Here is a 19,893-nt window from a genome sequence, read left to right on the forward strand (position 1 = left end):
TCGTGACTTGAAACCGACGGCGGTGCAAATTTTCAGTAGTCTAAGTGGCAACCAGATCACATCTCATGCAGGAAAGCGGTGACCCAAGCTGAAAGACGGAGAGCCGAAGAGTGCACTGTCGGCATCGCAGATAGTGGTAGCGGGCGGTGCCGGAGCGTCTTGGCAGGCATCAAGTGCCACGTTCTGACGTGTAGAAGGGTAGTGAAGATGGTCGGCCTTTGGCAGCCCGGAAAGCCCGAGCAGGTGGGGACCAAGCATCGATCCCGAACGCCCGGTCAATTCCCCTTCGCTAACCCATGTGGGGTCCGGGGGCCAGTCGATCAGGACGTGGGCAGCGTGGCGCACAGCGGGCAAGGCCATGCGATGGCAGTACTGGTCCCATGCCAGCAGGAGGATCACGAGCAACGGCAAACGACGGCTGCGGTCAGCACTGAGCCAGGACCGGGGGCCGGCAGGGCAAGGCAGATGGCCCGAGAACGAAAACAGGCTTGGGCAGGGCGGGCGCCTTGCGGAGAGGTCAATCCATGGCGGCGGAAGAAGCGGTGACACAGCATTTTGCGACGGCTGCTGCTAGCATGGGGCGCGCCGGGCGATATCTGCGGGCTGACACGGAGCAGGCATTCGCGAGCGGGGCGCGGCGGGCGTGCGATCGGGAATTGTTGAGCCACGGGCGTCAGCAACGAAGGGCGCGGAGAGTTTGGCCAGCATTGCCCGATGACTTGCGGTTGTCTAAAGATAGGCAGGCGGCGGCGGCGGATCGCCGCCAGTGGCCGCCAGTGGCCTCCAGTGGCCTGCCCGCCGGCGCCACGTTAGTCCGCGCCCCATTGGCCGGCCCCGCGGCGGCTCATCAGGCCCACTTCGCAACTCTTCGTTGACGTCGCGCTCGCATCAAGCTCTCGCCCGCGTATCGCGTCCAACGCACCCACCTCCGCCCAAGCCGCTTCTCACGAGAGCAGCCACTGCCTCCCGCGCTGCATCCAACGTTGCAGTCGCGCTTGTCCTGGCTAGCCATGCCCGCCATCAGTCCAGTGTTTCCACTTTTGGCCCTCTCGCCAAGGCAGGCGGTTCTTGCGACCAGGTCGCGTGGAGCTCCCGCAGTATCGACTCTCCCAGAGTCGGTTGTCCTCGTATGCCATGTCTCTAGGATGCTGCCGAGCTGAAGAGGCTGTCTACGGCCCGGAGAAGGCATGCTGCCTGCTCGCCGCACTTATAAGCCAACCTGGCCCAGTGGACATCATGTAGCATCCTCCCTCACAGTCGCTTTGGCTTTCACCTGCACTCGTCCCGCAGCCGCATCTTTGTTCTCATGTCTTCCATTCGTTCCCGTCTGAGTATCCTGGCAGCGGCTCTGGCCGCTGTGCCTGGAGCCCTGTCAGACTGCGTGTCATATGGTATTGACTTCCAGAACGAGGGCTCTTACTTCATCAACAAAGCCTTGGCAGAGAACTTCACTGCTGTAAGTTTCCGGCGACAGAGCGAGAGCGGGAGTCAATGCAGTACCTGACCTGTTTTTCCAAGGTGTCTGAATTCGAGGGCTGTGCTGGTGGGACTGCCGACGTTCTCCTTGTCGACCCAAACTACACCGAGTACATCTGCACCGACGTTGCCGTCACGCCGGATGATACTCCGCAGCTATCAAGCTGCCCGATCTTGAAGAACCAGATGTTCAGCGGAGACTGGCTCATTGTTGTTTTCGGCAACAACGGACCTAACGTTGACGACTCTCCATACGCATACCAGCGTGAGCTATTTCTCACTGTTGGTACCCAGGTCACCAGCACCTACACTTCCACAGTCACATGGGATGTCACCTCAACGCCTATACTCACAACCAACCTTACTTCGACGCTGCTGGTGACGGACACGGTGCCGAACACGCAGACCGTCACCTCTCCGTCTGCCACGGCGAAGAAGACGGTGACTCCCAAGCCGGTCACGTCTTGGGTCACATGGGTCAAGACCCGAACCAGGCAATCGTGGACCAAGAGCCTCACCACTGTTACCAAGACCAAGACTGCCACTTGCACGGTTCCGCCCAAGCCTTCCAAGCACGATCCTACTTGCACATACACCCCCACTCGTGTCTCCGTCGCAGCACTGCAGACTGGAGCGGTCCGTGTCCGCAACGCCATCGACACGCCTATGGACCCCAACGTGGCTCGCCGCATGATCCGTGAGGCTCGCCTTAGGCGCGGCATGTCGATTCCCGAGCGTCTCAACGAGCGTGAGCTGGACGAACGCGCTCCTGACGAGGCTACGGTCGTTGTCACGGCAGACACTGTGGTCAACACGACCGTCACTCATACTGCCGCTCCTTCGACCACCACCGAGACTGTCCTCACTACACAGACCGTCTCGTCCACTCTTGCACCCAGCACCGTCTACTCGGGCAAGACCACCGCCACCATCACCGCGCCTACGCCGACGAAGACGAGGACGAGCATCTCGTACACAACCATTACCGCTATCAAGACTCTCTACAAGACGTATGTGCCCCCTTCCCACTGTGCTTTGGTTTGTATTATTGACACATGCCAGCTGGACATACACGACCACTGTGACCCCGACGGCGTCAGTGAAGGCCTGCTCGTCCCAGGGTGGTCACATTGTCGCCCTGCCCACGTGGAGAGCGGTATAGGCGATCTGATTGCGGCGAGTGGGGATGCCTGTTTGAGGCCTACTGTTTTGTTAGTGCTGAGCTTCTTCTTCTGAGCCTTATGAGTCCACGAATCAACGCCTGTTGCGGTACAGCGGGCAGCACAAGGATGGCGCTAGTGGTAGACGTGGCTCCAGCTAGCCACAAAATGCATTTTTTGTCTGAAAGTTTGACACGATGCGATGCAGTGCAGAATCAATACAGCTTGTGGCTTTGGATGGGGAAGTGATGGCGTGGTTATGCCTGCCGTTTTCGCGCACGCGCAAGCGAGGAATCCTCAGCCCTATGGGCCCACAAGCGATGCGGAAACAATTTACGATCCAAGCCCCCCGTGCCCACTGCTCCTCTCCCCAAGTTACACGGCGTCCGTCACCACGCCACCCGATGCTGCGTTGTGTACCCGCCGTCACGCCTCGATTCCGGCTCGCTCACGAACCCGAAGCAGGCACCTGTCCTCACAGCTCGTGCACTGCGCCTCGCATGTCGGCGCACTCGGCTGCCAAGCCTTCGGGAGCTCCAGCTGGCCTCCACCCCCGCGCTTCCCGGACGCCAGAGCGCCCGAGTCACCCTTGCGACGTTCGCCCGCAATGTCTGACCACCGCTACTGCCGATCTAAAGCCGTCGTAAACTACGCCGGGAAAAAGTATCTTGTTCCAGGGGTTCCCAGGCGCGAGAGCCTCCGCGTGAGCAGCGCCTCGGCGAAGACCCTTTCGTCGCCCGACAACGCAGTCGAATGGCGTTTCCCAGATCCCGACCCTGGCAGTGCCCGCTTGCTTGCTCTCTGAGGCTGGGGCCATCCGTTGGGGCTAACGCACCGTCAGCCCCGTGCTTGTCCGTCCAGTGTTGTGGCGGCCGCTCACCGTCAGCCAGCGCAGGCCGCTCAGTCCATCCAGGCTGCAGCGGCACATGCCACGGCGGGATGGGAAGCACGTTGGATAGCCGACTCAAGCCAAGCCACGGGGGCTGGAACGAAGGCGCCGTGGCGGAGCGGCACCTAGCCCGAAAAACGTCGTCTGCGGCGTCGCGCCAAGGCGCGGAACCCGCCTGTCTTGGTTGTCATCCCTGTTGCTTGTATTCGGGTTGGTCGGCGACGGAAGCCTGGCCTGCCACTACCATGTGCCCGGCGCTGAGAACGAGCTGCTGCATGCCATCTTCTCGCTTGCCATCGCTCTGCCCTCCGCCGTTGGAGCGCCTCTTCGTTTTCTTAAGCCCTGGAAAGGATGCGAATAGGATCGACCTTGCTATGTCGATCGCCAGTCGGGGTATCCAGCTTTCTCCGCGTAAGGCCACCGACCATTGTATCTGGCCCTGTCCATCTGGGGGCTGAAAGAGCTGCCAGCTCGCCGCGCCGTGTGGGGCGGAAGGAGTCAAGAGCAAGGTCCAGCCGCGTCGGGCTATTTCCCAACTGGCGGCGCATCGCAGCAAATCCCTGGGGTGCATGCGCTTTATGCCAACGGGTCCACTGTTGTTTGTCAAGATCGCAGCAAGATGCCGCCTACGAGCACTCACACCGCCGAAGCTCTTCTGTCAGCGAAGCGAGAGTTAGCTTCGCTCTTTGGCATGATCTAATAGGTTAAGCAGAGCTGACGGGCGTTCATCGCCTGCCCAGCTGCACACTGCGACGGCCACATAGCAACTCACGGGTTCAGCGGCATGGCTCGAAGTGCCCCACATTCAACTGTACATCCAATGGTAGCGCCAATATCGGAAGCGTACACGCTATGAAGGCGAATGCCATTGGAGGCTTGCCTAATGCAAGTCTATACATGGGTATGTATGTACATCGCCCTTGTACCCATCTACTGTGGGCACTCGCTCGCCAGTTCTACCCAACACAGCCGTCCCGAGTCCGAGAACGCGCGAAAAGCAAAGAAGCCGTTCGACAAGCGGCGAACAAGATCGCCGCATCTCAACGTGCTGGGAGCCCGGTGCTTTTTTCGATCGGGTGCTTCTTGTCCGTCTCTCGCCGAAATGAGCACTGACGTGTTCTGAACAATGGACATCCATTACTCCATACGTCCTGTCGACGAAAACTGACATTCGGATCTCCTCTCGGTGGCACGTTCGTCTGCCGATGACCCCGCTTACATGCCTAACAAAATGGCGTCGGGTTCGGCTTTTCGACGAATGCACCTTCGGCTTGCTCGGCTACCTCTGCGCAAGGCTGGCGGCTTCACGGCAGAGGATTGAAGCGGTGAGCAAGCTTTGTCAACAGAATGAATCAACTGCACTCTTCTAATGCGGGTAAGGCTGAACTGGTTGGCCGTCAGGTCCTGTAGGCGCATTTTTTGAAATTCCGGATTATGCTCGGCTTACGCGTCATCACGGCGAACGCTCCAAATTGAGACGCACATATATTGAGGCAGATAGGCCTACTTCTGCGCTGGAGCTTCTGTGGAACCCGTTCAGCCCAGCATCTAATATGACGAACCGCCACCAACGCCATTTTCCCCAGCACCGGCACATCAGTATGCAGTTCTGCCGCACTGCTGGTTGTTGCTGCGGCGCCTGATCTCTTCGCCTGATCTGTTCGCTATGCATGCAAACAATAGTTCTGTCTCCCTTCCGACAAGTTCGAAGCAGAAGCCAGGGCCAAAATTCCCTCCATTGCATGATCTAGGTGGGTCTCTCCAGGCGATGCGTTGTGAGTTGCTTCACCTCTTCCGCTGCCCACTGCCTGTTTTTGGCCCGTTTCACGGCACCCCGGATGCCAGGGGCGTGCCATCAAGATGTCTCGCACCCTGTTGGAGGCAAACATGGAAGTCCGTTCTCCCGAGGGATCCATCGTCAGTATCTCACTGCAGAAGTTGGCCATGAGACCTCGCTAGTGCGGTCTCTGTGCTCAGAGGCTGGAGGCCTGTGGCAAAAACTCACATATTCTAGAAACGGGTATTCAGCGACCGCGCTCCTTCGCAAGCCCTTTGCTCGTGTTGGCTTCTCTTTCCCACCTACCAAAAGGCACTGCAGGTCTCATGGGCGAAGCACTCGCCATGGCCCACGGTTACGATCAAGTGCTTTTTCGGATCTCTCGGCTGTTGGCGGTTTCTAGCCTGGACCTAAATCAGGTGCGGCAACGAAGGCTTATTCTCACTATCCAGTAAAACTCGATGGCTCGACACCCCCTCGATTTCTCGATTGGCAAACGATATGCCATCTTCCGGGCCATGGCGGCTGGCCTTGTACCTTGAAGTATCTTCGCCCTCTTTGCTCGCTTCGAAGTTCTCTGGATTCGAACGCATGATTTGGTAATGAGAACGGATCGTGCGGCTCGTATCGCTCTTGACAAGCAAACCGCCAGCGGTGAGCGTGGTTGGTGGAATACGATCCGACTTTCTTGGCTCAGCCATGATGTTCCCACCTGCTGCTCTTCGGTGCCCTATTCTTGGAAGCGAGTAGTATGACAGCTGAATCCTTCGCGCGTGGTGCGACTGCACGATGCGGTGTCTCCAAGTGCCGAGAAATGCCGGTGAGTCGTTGAAGGTAATTCTCGCAGTCCGTGGGCCCCTGTCGAGCTGTCTTCATGCACGCAGAGCTAATCACAATTCTTCGCTTCTCACCAGAGAGCGAGCTAGTGGGGAAGTGCTGTTCCAACAACACAATCGCTTTTTGCTATGCCCATCAAACTTGACCATCACTGCAGCTCTCTTTGTACGACACTTCAACTGTAACTTTTCCGCATAGCTCCGCGAACGCCGATAGACACTCAATCCATATTCCAGTGCTGTGCGTCTCACAGGGCCTCGGCCAGTCCAAGACCACACCAGTAACGAGAAGAAGTTTTTCCCAAATGGTCTCGAAACCGATCGCAAGGTCCAGCACAGAACAATAATCAGTCGTCGCATCATAATCGAGCTCACTCGATAGGAACAGTGGACAGTATACGCAATTTGGGAGGTCTTTCATGTCTTGGAAGAGTTTCAACGGAAACCATGTACGTCAACGTACTAGAGGCCGTCGTCGCAGTCATCACAGGGTTCGGTATAGGGCGTGTTCCACAAAGGCAGGAACGAAACGCTATGTGCTACACAGACGAAGGGGCTGCACGACTAGCTTACGTGGGCGTAAGCTTCTTTCAAGGTTGAGACACCACGTTGAACAGTTGTCTCTAGATTCCCTTGCTTCTGCCTTTTGCTTTTGTCTTGCGCGGAGTGGAAGTTTGGTCTGAGACAAACCTGTGGAGACTCCTCAATTCGGAATGGCTTTGCATCACTTGAACAGGCTGGTTAGTGTGCTATGCTATCACTGCCGCCCTCCCCGCCGGCTGGGAAACGGGAAGGACGATCTCGATCCGCAGCCGCAGTTCGCTGTTGTAAGTAATAGAGCAGGTCGCGCGCTAGATATCCATGATCAGCAGCTTCTTGACATCAAGACGGCAAGCATCAAAAGCTATGTTTCGCGTCCTGGTTGAATGGTACTTCGGAAGGTGCTGAGGGCTCATAATGGGAAGACAGCTTGATATGTATTGGTTAAGTTTTGGTCTCATTACGCAGTGTCTGGTCGCATCGCGAAAAAAACAGGAGAAATGGGAAAGGAGGAGGGAGAAAGGAAAAGAAGAAAAATTAAGGTCAAACAGGTATCATGAGCAACAAAGAGCATATCCAGGCCAGCTCCGCCCATCACGTCGACCCCCTCGGATCCGCCCTCCCAACCACATCCACCCCAAACCTCCCCTTCCCGCCCGTCCCATCCTCCCCACTGGCACCCCACCACCCCAATCCAAACACGCACCCCTGGAACACGCCTTTCCGCACAACTTCCCCATCCCCCCACCTCTCCGCCCCCACCGGCACCTCCCTCCTCCACACCTCCTCGTCCGCGAACAAACTCATCTTCGCAGCCAACGACCCCGGATCCTTCGGCACAACTCTCCCACCACCACCACCACTCCAGCCGCCCAGCCTCGACGAAGACGAAGCTGAAGCCTCAGACGAAAACACCACCGCCGCCGCCGCCGCTCCGCCCCTCCTCTCCAACACGGCCGCCACCACCAAACACAGGGCCATGGCGGCGACCAGCGCCTCCAAGATGCGCGTCGACACGGCGCTCTGCTTCAGCCGCAACCGCGTGCGATCCGTCAACACGGCGCTACCCCCGCCGCCGCCCACGAACCGTTCCATGGTGCCCGGCGCATTGGCTGATGATCCGGCCTCCGACGATTCGTTCGCGGCGGCGGGGGCGAAGGCCGGCACCGAGCCGTCGACGTCGAGCGCCCGGCGGTAGTTGAAATGCAGCCTCTGCGCGCCGTAGACGGCGTACAGGGACTCGAGCGCCTGCTTGGCGCGGCCGACGTTGGCGCGGCCGACGAGCGAGGAGAAGTGAGCGACGCCGCCGATGCCGCCGACGCTGCCGTTGACGAGGGCGGCGGCGAAGGTGTCGAAGTCGGCGTTGGCGAAGGCGGTGGCGCTGGCCGAGGCGGACAGGAAGGCGGTCGAGTCCTCGTCGGGGACGACGGGCGGATCGCCGTCGCTGTCGTCGAGCACGACGAGGTCGAGGCCCGGCAGCGACAGGTTGGCGGCGACGAACAGCGCCTCGACGTAGGGCGCGCAGTGGAAGAGGGCGAAGTCTTCCCAGAGCCGGTCGGGCCCGCTGGCGCCGACGCCGTAGAAGACGTGCTGGCGCCCGTCGCCGCAGAGGCCGACGCTCGTCGACGTCGACGCGGAGCCGACGTACGCGTCCTCCCACGCCAGGCTGACGGTGGCGTAGTCGTCCTCGAGGCGCGCGACGAAGGCGCCCCCGTCCTCGCCCCGGCGCGCGCGGTCGAGGGTGCCGTCCGCGTCGATGGCCGGGTCGGGCGTCAGCCAGATCTGGCGCCGGGTGGCGTTGCTGCTGTAGGGCGGCGTGCGGCAGCCGGCCGGCGGGTCGATGGGGATGAAGCTGTCGCCGCCGGGGATGTCGGCGTAGGTGAAGTTGCGGTTTTCGTAGTAGTGCAGCAGGCTGCAGTTGAGGTTGGCGCGCACGGCGGGCAGGCGGGCGCGGATGGTCATGCCGTCGGCGACGGTGGTGGTGGTGGTGGTGTTGTTGTTGCTGCTGCTGCTGCTACTACTCTTACTACTATCATCGACGTCGAGGCCGAAGCTGGAGAAGGCGTATTCGCCGTGGGTCCACTGCGGGTACGACAGGTTCGAGAACTCCAGCAGCTGGAACACGGTCCAGGCCTCGCCGTCGTCGCCGTCGACCGTGTTGATGATGTTGACGGAGCGGTTCTGGACGTCGAACCAGTCGTGCAGCGTCAGGGTGACGTTGCGCACGCCCGGCACCGGCTCCGCCGTGTACAGGCCGCTGGTGACGATGGTCAGCAGCGGCGCCAGCAGGCCCGTCAGCATCATGGCCAGCAGCGCAAAGTGCCGCTTCCACGCCGCCCGCCCCACCGCCACCAGCGACACCTGGCCCGCCGGGTCGTACAGCAGCTCGCCGAAGCTGGCCTGGCCTTTGCCCAGCAGCTGGAACGGGTGGAGCGTGCGTGCCGTCGAGTCGGCCATGGAGAAGGCCAGCCCGATGCCCGCCATGACGACGGTTGGGATGAAGGTCCACGCGTATTTTTGATAGCCGTCGAGCCGCACGTCCCCGAGCCCGTCGTTCTTCTCTGACGCCTGCAGCAGCGCCTCGAGCGCTATGATGATGCCCATCGCTGCCGCCACCAGCGAGCTTCTGAACCACCACGTCGCCGGCATGGGGTGCCACCATCGACGTTGCTCGAGTTCGTCTGGGCACTCTGCCTCGCACCTTGTGCCATCTTGCGGAGCGACGGTGATGGCCGCGTCTTCCGGTGACGCTCGCTGCGGAAAGAGCGCCGTGTGGCCGGCAAGGCGCGACTTTAGAGCCTGCTTCGACGACGCGCCGTAACCGCTCAGCAGCTTGATGAGGCCCGGGCTCCTTGCTAGAATCAAGGCATGGGCGCCCACAGATCTCGGATCCCGGTGGAAGACTCCGGGAGACAGGAAGCACAACGCTATGCTGAGCAGTGTCAGCAGCCCGAGGAGAGCCTCCATGAGCCTCAGCGACAGCTCCTGCACGCAAAGACGGTTCTGCGTGAAGACGACGGTGCCGTTCGCAGTCTCGTCCGAAGGGTCCATGAAGTCCTTCTTGATCGTGTAAGCCGCGAAGCCAGGGAACACGCGTTGCGAGAGCTCCACCACCAGGCTTGTGTTGCTGAAGGCTTGTAGGCTGCTCTGCGGCTCTGTCGTGTTTAGCAACGTGTACCACGCGTTCGCCTGGATGTCGAAGATACCGTCGGCATGTTCGCCCCCCACGCTGTACAGTATGTTACGGGTGATGTTGAAAGGCCGAGCGCCCAGGTCCAACCTCTCTTTGACCTCTGCGCTGACGTTGAGTCCATCCTCAATCCCGGTGCTCCCTGTCACGTTCGTGACTGTTCGCCGGGTCAGCGAGTATTTCGGCTCGCACATTATGCCTGAAGACGCTGATTGATCCTGAGAGACCCAGGCGTCGAGTGTGATGAGAACGCGGTCTTCCCGCTCCTCTACCGGTAACGAATTCGACGAATTCGTGCATCTAACGACATGCTGCGTCAGGTTCATGAATTCGTTAAGGAGGCCGTCTGCTACGGATGAAGACGTGCCGTACGTCGAATGGTCCGTGTAGCACCAGGGCTCGAAAGTGCTCCAGTAGCGCTCTGGGACCCCTTTATGCCAAGAGATGCCGAAAGTGTTTGACGAGCCCCCTGTATCGTAGCTAAAGTTGAACGTCTCGCAGTTCTCCAGTGAGGCCTCGAAGACCTGGACATCGGCCGTCACGTTGATGTAATCGCCTACCCATCGTTAGCTGCAAAGGAAACGAAGGCCAACAAGACGCGACACACTCACCACCATCACTAGGCGCAAAAGACTGCAGAGCATACTTCGACGTCGCCCCATGAGGATACGACAAATTATAATCAAGAATAGCCCAGAAGTTGACGCCGTTGCTCAACGGCCGGAACTGTTCACTGGAGAAGCTGGTATAGTCCACCACCTTGGCGAAGTTGGGGCTGTCCTGGAAGACGAAGTCCTTGGCGTTGGTCACGGAGCGGTACTCCAAGCTGAGCAGACCGGTGGAGAAGATGATCAGAAGCCGCACGACCAAGGACCCCAGGATGCCGATGCTGACGGCGAAGTGGCCTCTCCGCAGCGACCGGACCATCGACCCCGCCATCGACGATGTCAGGTAGTTCAGCAGCAGGCCGTGTTCTGCCACCGTCGGCCCGCGGCTCATCAGCGTCCACGGCATGATCCCTTTCGCGCTATGTTCCACCTGTCCCCACAGCGCAGCGGCCATGGTGAGGACTTGCAAACACGGAGGTCCCCGTCAGTCCAGCAAAATCCACAATAGGAGAAGAAGGAGCATGAGCCGCAAGGAAAACACTCACCAAACGTCGGCCCATACGTCCACAAGTAATGCAAGCCCTCGTCCACGGTCGCGATCCCGCCGTCACGCTCCGAGACGAAATACAGCACCTCCAACGCCACGATCATGAGCACCCACACGACAGCGAACCCCACCAAGAACGGCCGTCGCAGGTGGAACGGCATCCACTTGGGCGGCTGATTTGCTCTGGCGGCGTCATCGTCGCCGCCATCCGTCGACAGTCGTGCCATCTCGCACAGGGCGTCGTTCTTCTTCTTCTTCTCCTCCTCCCTCTCTGCGTCGTCGACGCCATCGTCATCACCCCTGCCACCACCACCACTCCCCAGCGTCGTCGCCGAGTCTCGCTGCTGCTGCCCCTGCTGCTGCCGCTGCTGCCGCCCCCAGCCCGTCGCGCCATCGTCTCCAGACTGAAAATCATCCGACATCCACGACAGCCTCTGGCTCTGGCCCTGGCTCTGGCTCTCCCTAACAGCAGCAGCAGCAGCAGCAGCAGCGGTAACAGGAACTCGCGCATACCCTCCACCGCGGCCATCGTCATCATCCCCCTCCTCCTCTTCATCCGACACGTCCGGCACCGGCGAATACGGGCCAGATGCCGGTCGTCGCCCGGAATCCAAGCTGCTTACGCGACTGCTGGGCTGAGACGGCCATGTCGGGGCCTCGTCGTCGTCGTGGGGGTACGGCGGTGGCGCGGTGGTGGTGTCGCGTGTAACTCCACTTGTGTGCATGGTTTCTTGGTTGATTAGGTTGACTGGATAATTAAGAGAAAAATCGTACAGCCTGGCAGATACTCTTCTATCCAGGCAAAAGATGGGAGATGGCAGACACTCACTCGCTCACTCCTCATGTACACCTTGTACGCAAGGCAGAGCGAGAGCGAGAGCGAGAAAGAGAGATAGAAAGAGAGAGAGAGAGAGAGAGAGAGAGAGAGAGAGAGAGAGGAAGAAAGAAAAGCGAGAACCGTGCCAAAAAGAAAAAAAGACGACACTGTCATTCAGACAGTAAACGACGTCTGCGGCAGCGGGGGCGGCGGTGCGCGCGCGAAAAGGTGTGATGTGCGACTTTTTTTTTTAATCAGCAGCGCTGCGGCGCACACGCGCGGGCATTGTCTCCATATTACCAAAAAAAAAAAAGGCACCTTGCTGCGCCGCGTGCTGCCGCCTGGCTATCTATACTTGGGCCGCATTGGTGGAGCAATGTTCCTTTCTCTTTACAGGGGATCGGCGGCTGCGCGGGTGCGCGGGTGCGTGCGTGCGTGCGGCGCAGGTGCTGCTGGTGTGCGGCGTAGAACAGCAGCACATTAAAGCTGGAAACACAAAGGCGGTTGCGCACTAGCTCCGAGAGCCTATATGGAACGTACGGTCTGCAACCGAAGCCATCATGCTTTTTCTTTTTTTTTTTTCTGGTTTACAACAAGTCGGGACGAGCGAGGGAACGAACGCTTTCCAGCAAGCGAGCGAGGAAGCGGGAGGAAGGCAGGCAGCAGCAGCAGGTGGGGATGATCGTTAGAGTTGCGGTTGCGGCACAGGCACCGTGGACGGCCGTTTGCTTGGCGTCATACTCAAGTGCCCTCCCGGCGCTTAAACGACCGTGGGGGCCGACACAATTGGAAGAGAAAGAGCGATCGGCAAAGCCCCAGAAAACTCTTCGGCTAGGCAATAATGCATCATGACTCTCTTTCTCTGCAGTGTGTTTGAAGTTTTCACATATGTATGTACATATACATACGCAGTAGGCGAGCACAGTCTCTCCGCGATGGGGAAGCTCTCGTCTGGTTGTCAGTGCGAAGGCTTCAACTGCTTGTCCCCACTATTGTAGTTGCTTGAGCTTTTTTTTCTTTCTTTTCTTACTTCCGTTCCATTGGCATGCTATTCGTAACCTAGATATCGACAGAGGAAGCATGCATAACCATCATAGCCTTCCGTGTAATCAAACAACCCAAAACCAGAAAGGTACTGTGAGGTGTTCCTTTTTCGTTTTTCAAATGCCGCTTCGCCCGACCTCTATGCCACCCGGTCTCTTTTTCAACCAAGATTGCGCAAACAAAGAAAAAAGATCCAACTCCCCCAAGTTCGCCTCTGCCCGTTTTCCCTGGTAGGTAACCCAAATTTCCGTTTCGTCCGGAACACCGACTCTTGCATATATAAACACCAAAACAACCTTTGGAGGAATATTTTTCACAACGAAGAGGAACCAAACCAAACCAAAATCCAAAGACGAAAGACCAAACCGACTCGCTCGCTCGCTCGCTCACGCCATCCCCTTCATCCAATCCACACTGGCAACGCCGACGTCCAGCGCTTCACTGCCAAATCCACCCAACCCGTTGCCGTGCTCGCCGTCGTCGTTCGTGCCGAAGTCGTTGAACGAGAAGCTCGCGCAAGCGTCGCCCATCGCGTCCGTGTTCATCAACGCGTCGAAGTCGACCGCCAAGCCGCCATCTTCCAGCGTGGTGCTCGCGGCGCCCGCCCCGCTCTCGAAGCCCGTGAGCCCGTCGATCTTGCCGCAGAACGAGTTGACGTCGCCGCCGGAACCCTCGTCGAGGGTGAAGTTCGGCCACGGGAAGAGCTGGTTGCTGTCCGAGCCGCCGTCCATGTCGACGCCGTCCAGGTGGCTGTGGTCGTTGCCGCACGCGTCGTTGTGCGCGTGGACGTGGTGGTGGTTGTTGGCGCCGTCGACGTCTGGCTGCGACGCGTCCGACGCGTGGTGGTCCGATGCGGGCGGCGTGCTCGCCAGGAAGGTCTCGAGGCGGCGGGCGACTTCTTCGTCCGACGTGTTGTCGGCATCGTGCAGGCTGGAGTGCCCGTTGAGCCCGTCCTCCGTCATGCTGTCCGGCGGCGGGGTGATGGTGTTGTAGGGCGCAACATTCCCGCTTGTGTCCAGGCGACGACCAGCGTTGAGCAGATCGCCAACGCCCGCGGAATCTGCCTTCTGCTGCTTAGTGGGAACAGTTTGCACTGGTGCAGCTGGCGCAGCTGGCGCAGGCTGCTCCGGAGGTGGGGGGATTGGCGCGATGGAAATGCCAGCCTTGCGAATGGCAGCTTCCAGGAATGCTGTGCTGTAGTCTGCTGCAGCATACAGATCCCGAAGCTTACCCATGACCTGCATACACTGACAGAACCCACGGAGGCTGGAACGACGCGTTTCTTCATCCGGCGACTTGATGTCCAGCAGGTGGATGATGATGGCAGGAAGCAGGACCGTCACACCAGTGGTAGGGAGGAAGCGAACGAGATCGAGCGAATCCAGCTTCTGTGCAATACCTGTGATGGCTGTAGCAGCAGTGCGGACGTGGCGACGAGATGACTCGAGAACTCCGTTCGCATCTTGCTCGGGACAGCCATCAACGGGTCCTGAAGGAAGCACCTGAGGCCGATGAAGTGCGGAAAGCGTCGTGTAGAAGACCATGTGCAGGAGGGACTTGTGGAGGTCAACGGACCTGTTCCCACTCGATGCCTCCTCGTACTTTGCCTCGTCTGGGAGCTCTTCCTTCCACTTCTTCAGTTCCGCGTCACAGTGCTTGACATCCGACTTCTGAGGGTCAAGCTTCTTGGGTAACAACATCATTGTGGTGCGGTCGTTGAGAAGGCCTTGGTTATTGTTCAAAACGCAGTACTGCTTCGAGAGCACGTGGCTGATACAGAGGCACAATTTGGCCTTTTGGATGCAGCAAACGGCCAACTGGCGCTGCAGTGCGACATCGCGTGCAACAACGCAGTCGGCGGGAATGCAGGAGATGCTGTCAGGCACGGCGGCGATTTCAAAGTCGTCGAGCGTCAACAGCGGTACGTCGTAGTCCTCATCCTTTATCCTTGTCGGCCTCCGCATGCCGAGAGCGATGAGACGGTCACGCATGTACGTCGACCACCAAATCCGCTTCCAAAGCTTCACCCGTTTGGGATCCATGTTGGCTTTGTCGGGATTGCGGTGCAGGCCTATTGTGTGCGCGACCGAGGTAGCGACACCCATCCAGTGCCACGTGTCTTTTTGGTCGTCGGGAGTCTCATAGTAGTAGGTGAGGAGCAGAAGCGCCTGCACCAGCGACACACGGTCTTGCTCATAGTCGAAGTCGTATAAAAGCTGCAAGTATTGGTTAACAACTGTAGTGGGTGCGGAATCATGCTCATCGTTCAGGGGACTGGCAGTCCTGTGACGTGTCTCAAGCAGTCATCTGCGACTTTTCTGTCTCGACTCACCCTTGTCTTCTGGAAGAAGTCCTTGCGCGCCTCCTTGCGGTTCGAGTAACCAGCCTTACGAAGGTACTTGAAATCGGCAAACGCGGAGCCCGCAAACATCACGGCCTGGAACAGGATCAAGCTCATCTTGCCCTGGCTACCATCTTGACAATCGATGATGCGTAGGAATTCGTGCAGGTCCAACAATGGCATGTAGGGATGCACGAACTCGACATAGGCGCGGAGAAGCTCGGTCTTCAGCTCAAACGAAGGGATCGTTAGTGCACCCTTCTTCTGCAGATAGGCGATCTCATCCTGGCCTATCCGCGGAGGCAGCGGCTTGATGCACGCAGGGAGGCTGAATCCGGCACTGGTCTTGGGCGCGATGTTGGGGAAAAACGGCTGCTGCAGTTTCGCGTCGGCAGAGACGGGGCTGTAGCCCAGAATCGGAAACCCGGTTCCGGTGGAGGAGGAAGCCGTCGACATGCGGCGGTTCAGCTCGGAAAAGCTGTAATTGAGACGCTGGCCGTGTGATGCGTCTGCGGGAATGACTCGTTAGCAATGCGGCTGAACGGCTGCGCAGGCACGGGAGCACAAACATATCGAGTGCGGCACGTGCTCGTCCATGGACAGGTCGACGCTGCCGGATGCGCCGTCCTTGAGGGACGAGATGCCGTCGAGAGCATCGCGCGAGGCGAGCCTGCGCTTGCCCGAGCCGTTGGCGGCGCTGGCGACATCGGCGTCGTTGGTGTTCTTGGAGGCGTCGTCGTCTCTGGACCACTTCCTGCAGATTGAGGGTTGCGTCAGCATGCGTGTCGTCAGGCGCGGCGATTGGTTGTTGCAGGCGGGGCATTGCTCCGAGACGGGGCCGGCAGACGAGGTGCGAGGGTGTTTCGGCAGACAGTGGAGTCGCCGTGCACCTTCGCCAGGACCAGCGGAGGCGCAGCGAGGGAAACACTCTGCACGGGCGCCCATTGGCCAGCAGCGGTGAAGACGCAGGGGCCCCAGCCCCGCGCCCCAGTTTTCTCCATCTCGATGGCGCACAGGGGAAGGGAAAAGAAAATAACAGACGGACGCAGAGGTCTCATCCGCCCGGCTTGAGCGCGGTACTGACTTTTTCCTGCGAGACTCGGACACGATGCACTCGACCTCGTCGAGCCGGCAGTTGGTGCATGGAGCGCCGTGCTCGGTGACGTTGCAGCGCACCTTGCGCGCGCGGCAGCACTGGCACGCCTTGGATGCCCTCCTCTTGACGCTGCGGCCGGTACCGTGGTTGTCCATGCCGGCGGCCGAAGCCTTCCGCTTCGCCGCGGCCTGCTGCTGGGACGTCGGCGCGGCGGCGGGCGCGGCGCTCTGCTGCGGTTGCTGCTGCGAGGGCGGCGGCGGCGGGGCGAGCAGCTCGGTCGAGTCCGTGTTCGACGCGGGAGAGGCCGACATGGTGGAGAGGCGGGAGGGGCGGGAGAGACGGCGAGGTCGGCGGGCGTCTGCAATGGCTGAGGGCGTGGCAATGGAGACGGACGGGCGGAGGGGAGAGGGCTGATATGAGGGGCGCGGCCAGGGTCTCGTGCGCGGCGGACAGCAACACTCTTGCAGCGGAAGGGGGCCAGATCGCAGGGCCGGATGCGGGAAGGGGGATCGTGGAGACTTTGTATGCGGGCCAAAAGGGCACTTGGGCCCAGGACGATGAATTCACGCGTCCCTTTCCCTACCCAGCGGATGTGGAGCGACCCCGGATTCTCCACGGCGGCGCCATGCCTGTCCGGGCAGTGCAGCTCGGGCACTCTCGGATGCACTGCGCCGTTTGGCAGGCGGCGGGGCGCGACGAGTAATTGGCATCTGCTTGCCTGCATGGCGGCCGGCACAGGACACCGCTGCCGTGTCACACGCCCGGCCAACGTCATGCTTAGCCTAGCACAGGCTGGCCTGGCTGGCCTGGCGCTGCCTGACGTCTCCCATGTCTCCCACCGTCCGGCGGCGCGCAAGGCTTGGCCCAGCATGGCCCGGCATGTGAGATTCGCGACGCCTTTTTTGAGATGAGACGGCCGCCCCACCGCGCTCCACGCTCGTGACCCCTTGAGCTGCGCGCTTTTGGCTTTTGACAGCCCGCGCTACGGCCGAGCCCAGCGCGTCAGCGCCTTTCACATGCCTCCCACTGGAGCCAAGCCGCCCCGAGCCCGCGCAGCGCCCATGGTTCAGCCCAGCAGAGCCCCTTTGAAGATCGAAGAAGGTTCTTCTGGAAGGGCGCGCGTGGCAGACGGGGGACGCCCGCCCAGCCAGCCCGCACCGGCCATGCTAGCGGATGCTCGCGGGCATCTGAGCGCCGGTCAGCGTGCTGCGAAACGCGCTCCATGCACCCTCGCAGCCATCTGCCCAAACCGGACGGCCGGACGGCCTGCCCTGCGCCCTCGACCTGCTGCTCCCCTCCGCCACCATGCGCAAACCACGCCGTCCAGGAGCAGAGTCCGCCGACATCGCTGCAATCGCGCTGCAGTCGCTGCCGCCGGCGCCGCCGCCGCCACGCCGTCGTCGCCATGGCCCCGGGCCCCAGGCCCCGCCCGCTTGCCCTCACAGTGACCTCGCACCTCGCACCTCGCGCGCGCACGGCCACTAGCAGATAACGCTGCCATTCCGCGAACGGTGGCACGGCGAATGTCAGCACCGCGATGATGACGAAGAGAATACCTACCTACTGCGCGCCCAAGGCAAACCCTGTGGGGCGCGGCAAGCGGCCGATCTCCACGACGCCACGCATGGGGATCGTCGCCGTGCTGCGTGCTGCCTCTCGCATGGTGCCTGCTTCGCTGTGGTGCACGGAGAAGGCTCGGGATTCAGGCCAGCACCCAATTGCGCTGTCCGCCATTCGGTGGTGAAGACTGCCTCGTCGCTGCTCCTAGCGCGCGCTCCGCTGGGCCTGGCGTTCACCGTACCTCTGGCCGCTGGCGAGCACAGATACCTGGGTAGCAGCGCAAGAGGGTCGCGGTGCATTGTGCAGCCGCTGGTCATGCGAGCCTGCTGGTGAAGTGGCAGCGGCCAGGCTGCACGTCTTGCGAGGCTCTGATATCAACAACTTGTGGGACCGCCCCCCCTGGAAGCGGATGCGGTCCGAAGTGGGTGTGCTATGGGTGTGGATCACGATGGACTCGACCGTCCGGCGTCCGTCTTCCCGCCACCTCCACCGGCGCCGTCATCGTCGAAGCTCCTGGCCCACCCAAGCCGCCGTTGGCCAGCATTCCGGTCAGCGAGACTTAACAGTTCGTCGTTGGCCCGGCCCTCCGCTGCCACTGCCACCTGGTCCACCGCGCCTTTTCTCTCGTCGGCTTCCCTTTTCGATCCAACACCCCCCGGTCTCGTAACCCCCGCAGCGCCGCGCAGCAAAAAGCCGCAGTGGGTCCCCTTGCGATTCTCCATAAATCGCACATCGCCCACTTCTGCACCAACAACAGCCGCCGCAACACGGCCCTGCGACGCTGTGTAATCAAATCACCCGCACCCAGCCGCGCCATGGGTTCTGGCCGGCGGGTGACTCGCAGCGCGTGCGCGGATAGGCTCGGGATAGGCCGGCGCATGCCGAGCCCACCGCCCAGCGCCATGCAGGTGCGCAAATAAAAGGGAAACCCGCGGGGCACGATGCTCGTTGCAGCAAGACTGCTCCAGCTCGTGCAAACGTCCATGGTGGCTGAGCCCCAAGCCTCCCCCACGCGCCGCGAAGGGAGAGGGCGAAGGCAAAGAGCGCGAAACGGGACGGGGCCGCTTGACGCTGACCAACGACGTGTCTAGTGATGAGACGCGAAAGAAATATCTGACGCACCACAGGATGATGATGCATGAACCCTTCGCTTCCGATTATCGATCAGACGGGCCCAGATGTAGGTCCGATAGCGGCGGCCTGCGTCCAGTAACAGCAGGGTGGACAGGTACGTATAGGCGCTCGCTCGCCGTGGGTTCCAGTTCGCCATGTATTTTCCAGATCCCGCCATCTCAGTCCTCGCCGTCATCGGCAACCGCGGACAAGACGGCACGCAGCCGCTACGGCGGGGCAAGGAGGCGGTTCTCGTGTTCCCTGACACAATCGCCTCGTTCCTTCAGACTCGGGTTTGGCGGAGACCCCGCGGGGAAAAAAACACTTGGCACTGTGTCAACTCACCGCACGAGACCCAGCTTGGGGGCGCAATCACGATCTTCACCACTCGGCGCTAATTCCAACTTCTAGTTTTTGGCCGTCGTCCCCGCTGGCCAGAGCACAGCACGTACCTATTGCCTGAGTCGCGTCCTCGAAGAAACCGCCAGCCACCTTCTCCACAATCCCCACGATGGCTTTTTGTCGTTTTCCTTTGATTCCTTCGCTCGTCGCCAGCCCGTGACGTGTCGCGTGCTTTAATTGGCACTGCCGTTGCCATCAAAGCACCTCCAGTCACCGCCCACCGCCTACCGCCAGGCAGCCCACGAGTTCGCGCCAACGGCTTTGAGCCATGCAGGAGGCAAGGCGCACCCCCAGCGCTTTCCTTGCTCTTGCAGAAGGCCGTATCATGGCGGATAAAGGCAGCCAAGCACTCCTCTCTCGCTCACACCCAGACTCTCTCACATCGATCGCGGGACTGCTCGTGCATCTACACTTTTGCTCCCGCCTGCAAGGTTTTCTGCTCTTTCCTTAGCTCCGGATTGCCATGCCCGTCAATCAGGTCCTTTTCCCCTACCTCC

At 60.4% G+C, this 19,893-nt stretch overlaps 3 protein-coding genes across 3 annotated transcripts; 1 reads left to right on the forward strand and 2 right to left on the reverse strand.

Moving 5' to 3' along the window:
• Positions 1-1,306: 1,306 nt before the first annotated feature.
• BKCO1_6000200 (p-loop containing nucleoside triphosphate hydrolase) lies at positions 1,307-2,638 on the forward strand (the record flags this gene model as incomplete). The annotated part of the gene is made up of 3 exons (XM_020277851.1): positions 1,307-1,456; positions 1,519-2,486; positions 2,539-2,638. The coding sequence occupies 3 exons, from the start codon at positions 1,307-1,309 to the stop codon at positions 2,636-2,638; spliced, it is 1,218 nt and encodes a 405-aa protein (XP_020133720.1).
• Positions 2,639-7,272: 4,634 nt separating this feature from the next.
• Positions 7,273-11,748, reverse strand: BKCO1_6000201 (uncharacterized protein; the record flags this gene model as incomplete). The annotated part of the gene is made up of 3 exons (XM_020277852.1): positions 7,273-10,424; positions 10,480-10,938; positions 11,022-11,748. 3 exons carry the CDS (start codon positions 11,746-11,748, stop codon positions 7,273-7,275), a joined length of 4,338 nt encoding a protein of 1,445 aa, XP_020133719.1.
• Positions 11,749-13,270: 1,522 nt separating this feature from the next.
• On the reverse strand, positions 13,271-16,632 carry BKCO1_6000202 (c6 transcription factor; the record flags this gene model as incomplete). The annotated part of the gene is made up of 4 exons (XM_020277853.1): positions 13,271-15,100; positions 15,217-15,734; positions 15,795-15,979; positions 16,310-16,632. 4 exons carry the CDS (start codon positions 16,630-16,632, stop codon positions 13,271-13,273), a joined length of 2,856 nt encoding a protein of 951 aa, XP_020133718.1.
• Between the last annotated feature and the right edge of the window lie 3,261 nt (positions 16,633-19,893).

The sequence above is a fragment of the Diplodia corticola genome (genome assembly GCF_001883845.1).
Source record: "Diplodia corticola strain CBS 112549 chromosome Unknown scaffold6, whole genome shotgun sequence".
Lineage (NCBI taxonomy): Eukaryota > Fungi > Ascomycota > Dothideomycetes > Botryosphaeriales > Botryosphaeriaceae > Diplodia > Diplodia corticola.